At 30.8% G+C, this 10,289-nt stretch overlaps 1 protein-coding gene across 1 annotated transcript; it reads left to right on the top strand.

Annotated features, from left to right (window-relative positions):
- The first annotated feature begins 3,899 nt into the window (after positions 1-3,899).
- Positions 3,900-9,337, top strand: LOC111633613 (disintegrin and metalloproteinase domain-containing protein 10-like). Its single transcript, XM_023378219.1, has 5 exons — positions 3,900-3,936; positions 4,088-4,612; positions 6,815-7,476; positions 8,522-9,089; positions 9,154-9,337. Exons 2-5 carry the CDS (start codon positions 4,173-4,175, stop codon positions 9,266-9,268), a joined length of 1,785 nt encoding a protein of 594 aa, XP_023233987.1. The 5' UTR covers positions 3,900-3,936; positions 4,088-4,172; the 3' UTR covers positions 9,269-9,337.
- The last annotated feature ends 952 nt before the right edge of the window (positions 9,338-10,289 follow it).

Genomic DNA, 10,289 nt, shown 5'->3' with positions numbered 1-10,289 from the left:
TTTGAACTCGGAAGTAGCTGATTTTATATATATATATAGTGTAATAAATACACCAAATATTAAGCACAATAATTGTTTTAATGATAAGTTCTCGATCGCTGGTAAGTAAAAATAAAATAATCGCATACTGTTATGCAACTTACTATTCCTACTAATTAGTCTACTAATTACTAAGGTTACAAACCTCCATAATTGAAGGATTGGTTAAAGATTACAGAGAACATAAATAAATGATATTAACAAATTCACATGCAATAAGTGTTTAGGTGTGGTGAATAAGTTTCTTTATATAAACTCGAGAATGATAAATAAAACAGCACCCAATATTTATAGCTTACTATCAATACCAAATGATAAAGACAGCGTAAGAAAGGAAAACTAGAGTATATAAAATTCCGTTTAAAAACCAACAATTAGGAATAGCAAAAAATTATTTGGTTGTTACTGGATGAAACCTGACAGTACGTGTGCAAAAACGTAGATACAACATTGACAAAGGACACAACAACATAATATTAGTGATTAACGAGTAACGAGGGCTGTTAATTAATTACATTACGAGTTACCATTATTAAATAAAAAATAAGAAAAATATCGGCGTTTGTTTTTGGCCCTATTTATAGGATTTCGTCTGTCCAATGATCTGGGACTATTCGAGTCACCAGAGGTGAGAAGCAACAAGAAATTTCCTGGTTGAGTTCACAGGGACTGTTCTGGTAGGTATGCAATGCGTGCAAGAATATGGCGGTCAAATTTCTCAGGTGGCCGATAGAGCAGTTAAAAAAATGAAATTCAAATGTAATTTAATATTATTTGAATATAGCGGTCGACGATGAAATAAATTGATGTTTGCAAGACGATTGAAAATATAGTTGTGCAGTTTACAAATACAAATAACAGAGCTTTATTTATGTTAGCGTCTTATGATTAAGTTTAAAGTTACACTTACGTAACTAATTGCGAATGGTTGCATTAAATAGTATAAGGTTTTATGTTTATGCTTATGTTTAATTGTGAATAAACCTTTATCATCGTTTCATTAATTAAAGAAAGGCACCTGATTTCTACGGGTCGGCTTGATTTAAATAACATTAAATAGAAATACATGAAATAAGTTTATAATTTTTTTTATCCCTGTCAACTATAAGAAACAGTCGTAAAACACATCAGTAGACTCTAATGGGTTGGGTTAAGTTATGAATTCACTCGCGATCAGCATTGATAGGAGCGGTCAAATGTCAGTAGCACGCAGGTGGCTAACATTCGAAAATCGGCTCTGTGATTTGATATCAAAGTCGACATCTCTCCTGAGGAACTTCCCCTCTGTGACTTACGACTACAAACAAGAATGTTTCCTGTTTGTCAAATTTTTAAGTTTTATCAATTATCGGACCCAGATTCTCGCAATAATAAAACGAGCATCTAACATCTTTCAGGAAAAAATGTTTCAATTGAAATAATGTCACTTCCGATGAAAATCCAAAGTTCATATATAGTTAATGGAGACTTCCTGTTCCTAATATTTCTAACTCCGGTCTAACTTTACATATATGAAATTTTTTCTCGAGATTAAGAAAAGTCGCACAGACGACCAGACAGTCGAAAGTGAAAATTTGTAGATCTACAATTTTTTCAAATTGCAGCTCAAAAATTATTACTATGACGCAATGAATTAGTAATTTGCCATATTACCAATATCTTAAGTGCCGGTAATAAATAATTTCATTTATTTAATAGTATTTATTATGGTAATTTTCATGAGCTGTTAGTGAATCCGTCAAAGTTAATTAACTAACAACGCACTAATTAAGGGAGTGATGCCACTACACTCCAATTAATGTCCTTTTACATGGAACTTTAATTACTGCATTTTGATTAACTGACTGATAAAGATAATGGTTTTTCCATTATATTCCGGAAATATTAATGGTTAATAGAAGCAAAAAAGTCCGTTCTTCGATATAATCGCACGGAATAACTTATAAAAATTATTATATAAAACAACTGAAAAAATTGAAAATACTAAGTAATGAGCAATTATTTATTATGATATTGTCACAATACCAAGCTGCAATTTTTAATGACATTAAAACATATGCTCTCAAAAGTTAGTTTTGTTACACCTAATTACTTTAATTTTTTTTATGTTTTTTTAGAAATGTGATATAATCGTGCAGTATCAAAAATCCAATAACAAACTTTAATGTCCACCAGTGGCCGAGTGGATAAAAGCTCTAAACACAGATTCGCGGCTGCCAACGAACTAGTAACGTGGAGTTCTCCGGGTTTTCTTAATGTTAATAATAATACTTTCCGAAACGTATCTTATAAGAACGGGCTCCTATTTCGGCGTTACTGACGTAAGGAAAATACGGAAAACTCCAAGTGACCATTCCGTTGGCAAGACGACAAGCGTTTAGTGTCTTTATGCACTAGGCCACAAATGGGGCTGGCTAATAAAGAGCTCGTATCCGAATTTGGTTGGTTGATTTGATTATCTGTTCTCGCTTCTTGATTGGGCCTATTTCTGTTTCGATGTGTAACTCGACCAATTCAGGAGGAGAAAAAGATAGATCTTCGACATTTAACACGACACGGAATTCCGACCCCAATTGGCGATGTTCGTTCTTGTAACACATTATTTACTCATTCCTTCCTCGCTTTTATTTTATAAATTTTTAATTCATTTTTCTTCTATAATAAAACATTTTTTTAAACACATTTAAAGAGAGGTTCGGACCCTGATTGCACCCTCGCATTATGTTGAAGTTTATTAAGTAGAAGCAAAAGTATCTCTTATCCAGTAAGGACAATGGAAAATTTCCAATAAAGAAGTTTATAGAGTTTGCTCGTGTCAGAAGCAGCTATTAATAAACCGACAACTAAATTTGCTTAAAAATAGCGTTATATTAATAATATTTATACAATTTTATATATAATTTTGATATATTTATTTACATTTGTTTATACATTTTTTAAATGTCTGCAGTATTTTACATTATCTGTAATTTAAAATAAAATAAATAAAATATTTGCTTATGTTCTGAATTACTTGATCATAACTCGTTAATTGCGCTGCAATTCGAAATAAATTGTAAACCTATAAATTTCCATTGTCGTCTGCCCGCCTGTCTTTCCTTAATCTCGAGAACGAAGTTAAATAGATGGAAGAAATTAAGATCAATGGAAGCGTTTGAAATCTTTCAAGCTTCTTGAAAGGGTGTATTTATTAATCTCAAAGAAAAGGAGACGTTATACAAAGCGTGGCAACTTTTAGTGGATAACTTAATAAGTGAGGAGAAACGACATTGGCCATTAGAACTCAGTTCGTTTATTAAATTTTGTAATATATACATTTTCTTACTGAGGCAGACCTTTAAACGGAATCAGAAACGTTTGCTTTTGATTAAAACGCTGCTAGAAAGGCATAGGAGAAGATGTAGAATTATTCATATTTTGATTTAGGAGTTTTACTACAACTCTGTCTTTCCAATAATCAGCTGTACAAAGAAAACCTTTTCTACATCAAAACTTAACTGTAAGGTTGTAATTTTTATTTATTGTTGTATTAAAAAACTTCTTAAAAACACATAAACTCTTTACCTTGTAGATACAAACTGTAGTACAAATGAATAGATTTAGTTTTGCCTATCATGAATGGTAAATTTCAAGTTATTTGTGTAATAATATATTCTAAGGAAATCACGCGTGGATATATTTCAGTATAAAGTTTCAATAAATAAGATAGTACAGTCTGAGCAATCTTAGAAATTTATATTTTCTTATTTAGCATTAAAGTTCAGGAATATTTTTCTCAAATTACGAATTCATTCGCAATTTTTTTGTTCCAATCACCAGCAATAGTTAATCCGTATTCTTATTTAAGAAAAAAACAAAAGAAATCGAACCCGAATCACAAGACAAAACCAGATGCAGGTTAGTAATTTTAAATTTTAAAATACGTCATTCGAAATTCTTCATGTAACGGTTTAGAATAATTTATTCGAATTTATACAGAAATGAATGCATTTCGTATTTCACGTATTCTAAGATATATTTTAATAAACTTTCATTTAATATTGTCTAGCGCAACGCAGGTGTACGAAATCGATGGAAATCTCTTCTTACGTACAATTTTCGTCAGTAAGAAAGATGCTATTCCTCTGGAGATAATGTTAGATGAAACTGATATTTCATTCCACGTATGTTTGTACGAAGATCAAACAGTTTTCTCTTCTGCAACGAAGGTATATATCTTCAGAGATAATAAGATAAAAAAACTTTATATAAGGAACTTACCAGAAGCCACGTTATATATTGGCTATTTTAAAGATAGTAAAGATAACGCGATTGGATATTTATACAAAAATCATTTGGTCGGAAGATTTCAAACTTCATTCGATACTCACTTTAGTGAACCAGCAAATTTTCACCAACAGTTTAAAGGAGAAAACCATACCGTTTTCTATAACCTGAAAGAAGTAATTTATAACTCTAAGTATAAAGATGGCAAAGGTTTCTGTGACGAGATTAAGCATACACCCGAAAGCAAGAAATATTTCATGCAAAATGACGAAGCTCCGTGCAATAAAAGTTTCTCTTTTAAAGTGAGGTGAGTTGGAAAATTTTATATAAGTTATAACATTTGTCTATTTCCTCGATGGACACTAAGAGAAATTTATGCTATTGGCAAAACTATGTTAATTAATTGAGCGATGTTTAAGGATTCGTAAAATAAAGGGGATCTAGTGTAGGTCTTGTAAACTGTTTCTATGGAACAGTACAAACATGCGTAATAGTAATATCTTTTGCGACTGGTTTACTAAATATACAATTAGTGCAAAATGACAACACTATTAGTATTATTCGTATAATAATATATTACACAAATAATACTAATAATAAATTTATTAAGATTTTTCATTTGTGAAATCGTTTTATAGTTTTTCCAGAAGGTGCTGTATTCTGCAGTTTTGAAAAATTACTGTAGTGTGATTGCCTGTGTCTAAATAATATAATGCGAAGCAATATATTGTTCAATGAAATGTCATAAAACAATATATCGCTTAGCATTACTTGCGCAAATTATATTTAATCCAATATCGATTATTGTTTTAGTATTATTTGTGAATCGATGGCATTTTTAAATGGATTTATCGTCAGTTCGGCAGGTTTGTTATTTTCTCGGTGCAAATTATTGTTCGTGTTTTATTATACATTTATCTTATATTGGACTTGGGTTCATGATTATAATAATAATAATGATAACATTAAGAGCAGTTCCCAAACGTTTACGAGTTGAAAATTGAAATTTTGTACTTCATGAGATTGTAGACAAAGAACGGACTTTCCGAAATTTCTCCCGCGGAAAAAAGGAAGAGAATAAAGAATTATTTTGAATTCTGATTTTACTGTACTATTTTAAATGCGGTTTTTTTTTTGCGAAAAATTGTACTTGTTTTCAGACCCATCTAAAAATTACGTTATTAGTCTCGGAAGAGGGTGAACCTAATTCTTGCACCCGGTAATAACGGATGAAATCGGCTGTAAGCTAATAAGCTTAACTTTTGCTATTGTTACTTTTTACCTGAGCAACCCCGGGCTCATTTACTATTATGTTAATAAAAAAGTAAATAAAATTAATACAAAATGCAAATAATTATTTATCAATTCTGATTGCTCCAGATTGTCTCACACAACTAAAACCTCCGAGACCTGATCACCATCATAATAAAAATATACAAACGAAAGAGATTCGTATAGTACATCGTTTCACTCAGTCAGTGTTTTCCTTTTCTCGTATTTTATCTAAAATTCCAGCTGTAAATCTTATGACATTGTTGGAATTATTTTTATAATTTTATTTATCTTTGTTTGTTTTTTTGTTACAACCAATGACTTTTTATCTCAAACGTATAGAAAACAAAATAAATAAATTAATAAATTTAAAAATGAAAATAAAGTAAACAAATTAATAAATGAGATATTTGTTTTAGTCAATGATATCGTTGTTCACTGCATTGTGAAAGTACTGTACTTTCTAGGTGCAGATAAACAAGAAGCATCCTTATAGTTCAGATAGCCGAAACCTTTAGATGAATTGAAAAGATAATTGCTGAAATAGATTTTTTCTTTAAAGACTTTTATTTTGTTCATAAATTTTTTGTAAAATATTTTTAGAACGTTTCTATCTTTGTTCAATATTAAATTTGCTTATAAAAGGTTTTTTGTACCATTATGAACGTGGACGGACTAATGCCAAGTGTTAGATGTCCTTTACCATATTATTCTTAATTAATTTAATTAAAGAACTAAAATTTCTTCTTACATAACTGCTTTGTTTATACATACCGTGGATTCAGTCAGGCCCACAATAAAAGGGACCTGGTGGTAATAGAAGGTCTGACGGATCTCAGAAAGAGCGCCCTTGAAAGTTTCCTGGTAAGCTGCTTGACTTAATTCGATGTCGGGTCTCCCAATGCGCTTGCAGAGATTTTATTCATCTCTGCATTCGACCGTCTGTTAGTTTGGTTGTAAATGGAGTAAAAATATAATATACATTTATTATTAGTTACAAATTGTTAGTCCTTAAGAGACCGAGCGGATAAAACCAATAAACACTGATTCGCATCTTTCCAACGGGCTGGCCATTTCACGCCTTCCGGGTGTATTTCTACGTTTGTAACACCTAAATAAGTACTTGTTTCCAGTAGAAACAATTCCCACAATAATTAATTTTTCGCAGAAATAATTTCAGTAGTGATAGCTAAAACTTTAACTCTTATTAATAAACATTTTTTACGTGTTTTCACAGGCAAGAAAGAAGTTGTTCATTAGAAATCTTAGTAGATCATACATACTTCGAATATATGGAGTTTAACGTGAATAGAACAGTTGCAGAAGTTCAGTTCTACACCATGTTTGCACAATATGTATTCCTCAACTCGGACATTGATCAAGACGGTAAACCGGATGGCATCGGTTTCAATATAGATAAAATAACCATATTTGGAAGTAATGATGAACCCGGTTATCTACTAAACACTGACACAAATAAAGAAATGGAATTTTTGGAACATATATCTCAATATAGACACACGTCTTGCATGTTGATATGTTTCACACGTAGAGACTTTTGGAAAGATTCTGGCTGTTCTAGTGGAAGAGTCAGCAAAATAGGAGGAATTTGCTCCGAGGATGATGGTGATGATGATACTTTGATACGTAGTAATGTAGGATTTATTACAAATTTAGAAAGAAATTTAACAATACCAAGGTTTAAAGTTGCTGCAAATTTTGTCCATCTGTTGGGCCATGCGTTTGGATGTAAACACGATCCTATAGATTTAAAAGAATGCAATCCAGGAGAATTAAAGCAATTTATCATGCATGAAGATGTTCCTTTTCAAAGCGAAAATAATTGGAGATTTTCAAGTTGTTGTTTAAAATCAATACAGGAAATAATTAAAGTAAAAGGTAACGCTGTGTATTTCATTCTGAACATGTAAGTATATAGAATAAAACTTAAGTTTAGTCAATTACTTTGATTACCTGGGATATTTCCGGTAAAGTAAGACAGGCATTAATCTAAAGTAATATACCATAAAAAACATGTCTATGGTATATCCAGTAGGCCTATATCCAACAGCCCTATATCCAGTAGAATATCTCCACTTTTTAGAGAGCTCTTCTATGGCTGTCAATTCTCTGTCAATACAGAGAATCAGCCATAGAAGAACTCTTTTAAAAGCCATAAAAGAGCTCTCTTTGCCTTAACTTCTCAATCAACTACCAATTTTGGTATTTTTATCCATTCAGCTACTGGTGATCGGCTTTCTTATGTAATGTAAAGAGGAACTTGGAATATTCATTTTTATTTGTTAGCGCAGTATTGAACGATTTTACGTGATCTTTAGAATTAAAGTAAGCGTGCAATTAATAGGCTTTAGAATATTTTTTGTAATTATACAATCAATTTGTTTTTCTATATTTCAAGGATAAGTTATATTAACAAATTTTGCTATAAAATAAATACCTAAACTAAACACTAATTTAGAAAATGACGAGAAAGTGTTGATATATCACTTTATGCTAAACAGTAAAAAAATGTTTCATGAAAATTTTCATAATAAAATAACTTTATTTTATCAAATTAAAAAGTGAAATTTCTTTTAGCCACATTTATAAAATTTCAAATTATAAAAACTCAAATTGTTTCATCTTTGGCAATAATAAAAACTGAAGATATTCTACTGGCGTTGTATTTAGTCTATATTTATGTGTTTATATGTGACTTGAAGACAAGTGAGACAGAAGATTGTTTAAAAAATTTAGTTTTTTTAGTCTTCTAAACAAATCGGTAAGTCTATTTGGAAATCCTCAAAGTTTTTTCACGCAATTTGAATTTTGTTTAATAATTATAAGAAAGATCATGAGTTTTTGGTGTTGTTTAAAGATATAATTTTATCATAATTATAACCATGTTATTCATTTTGATAATTTTATTTTATTCTATTGCTAGCCAAATGCTTGAAAAGAATTAAGTTAGCCTTGTGTGGAAATGGAATTATTGAAGAAGGCGAAGCGTGTGATTGCGATTACACAACAGACAACTGCACACAACACGAAAAGTGTTGTATTCCTAAAAGTTCTCCCAATCAGTGCACTGTTAAACACGAAAGAAACATTGACTGTCCATTCCAGTCAGCAGAATGCTGCAACAAGTACTGTAAATTTTCTCGAGTAACTGAAGGAAAGCCGTGTAATAGTAACGTTACCTGCTTTAATTCAACTACCGTCTGCGATGGTACTTCACCATTTTGTCCTGGAATTTTAGAAGCTGATGGAACACCGTGTCTCGGGACATCACGAACTTGTCAGAAGGGTTACTGCGTCAGTAACGTATGTGAACTTTACGAGTTACAACCCTGCGAGTGTCTATCACTCGAACAAGAATGTCACATCTGCTGTAAAACGGAGACTAGTACATGTAAAACAGCTAAAGAATTAAAAATTTTCCCCTCAGAAAATCAGTTATATATTAAGAAAATGGGCACACGCTGTAACAAAGGATACGGAAGTTGTATAAAGTAAGTAGTTAGTGGAAAATGCGTTTACATTTCCTGTAATAATTTATTTATTTTTATTTTTCAGCAATGGAATTTGTAAAATAGAGGAAAAGAATTATTTAATTTGGTATATTGTCTTTGCATTGCCGTATCTTTTGTTTACTGCGTGGGCAATATTCTTCACTCGTAAGCAAAAATAAATAAATTCTAATTACAAATAATATATTTTTGAATAAAAAGAGAGTGGAAACTTCACCATAACGTATCTGTAAAGCATTAATAAATTAAAATCATTTTAAACTGTTTTCAATTAATACCATTACAGATATTGTTAAGTGCGTAACAGCTGCATAGAAAAACATAAGAAATGTTTGTTGATTTGGTTATTTTGTATGCATTTTAAGAAGAAACATTCCCCAAAAAATGGCTTACTTTTGGGAGCGGATTTTGCTGTAAGTTTGTATTATATTTATAGCCAGGTAAAGAAATATTACTAAAAACCAGAGAAAACAAAATCTAAAATAAACGCCAATAAAACGGGATTTATTTTTTATTCTTTAATACGAAAATAGGTATTTTTACATTTTTTAAATAGAAATCACCTGTTATGTCAAAGAACTCATTGTTTGATAAAGTAGTTTTAATACAGGTAAGTAAGCAAGCCAATGACATAATCATAATTCGTTTCATTTGAAATGGACGATGCCGTTGGCTTGCTTATCCATTAATTTATATAACACTGGTTAAAAATACTACTTTTTTCCAGCAGCCTAAGACAAAGAGCTTAACAATCCTTCATATTGGGCTGATGTTCGAACTCTATATCATTCCTCGGTTAGTGAAAATTTGTTCAAATTTAGTGGGAATCAGAGTTTGAACTAATGAAAAGCTTATCTATGATTTGTTGACAGTGCTGCTAACATTTGAGAGTCGACTAGTGTCGATAAGCGAACGGTCAGAGTACCAAGTTTATACTGTATGTAAATTTTATTCGAAGTTATACTGTAACCTGATTTATAAAACTAAATGTTTTCTATATATATATATAGGTAAGTTAAACAGTATTTTTGAAGGTGAGTGTTGAAAGCAATGTAAAAAAAACAATGAGCAAACGTATTTTTATAAAGTTTTATAATTTGCATTTTCTCTTAAACTTTTCCCGTTCTATGGGCACTAAATAAGATATTTTTTCTTACTAATCGTCGGCTCGGATTACACCAA

The sequence above is a fragment of the Centruroides sculpturatus genome, unplaced genomic scaffold (assembly GCF_000671375.1).
Source record: "Centruroides sculpturatus isolate CEXI.00-Female unplaced genomic scaffold, Cexi_2.0 scaffold779, whole genome shotgun sequence".
NCBI lineage: Eukaryota > Metazoa > Arthropoda > Arachnida > Scorpiones > Buthidae > Centruroides > Centruroides sculpturatus.
The sequence above is the reverse complement of the archived record's forward strand: the minus strand, read 5'-3'. Positions and strand labels throughout refer to the sequence as shown.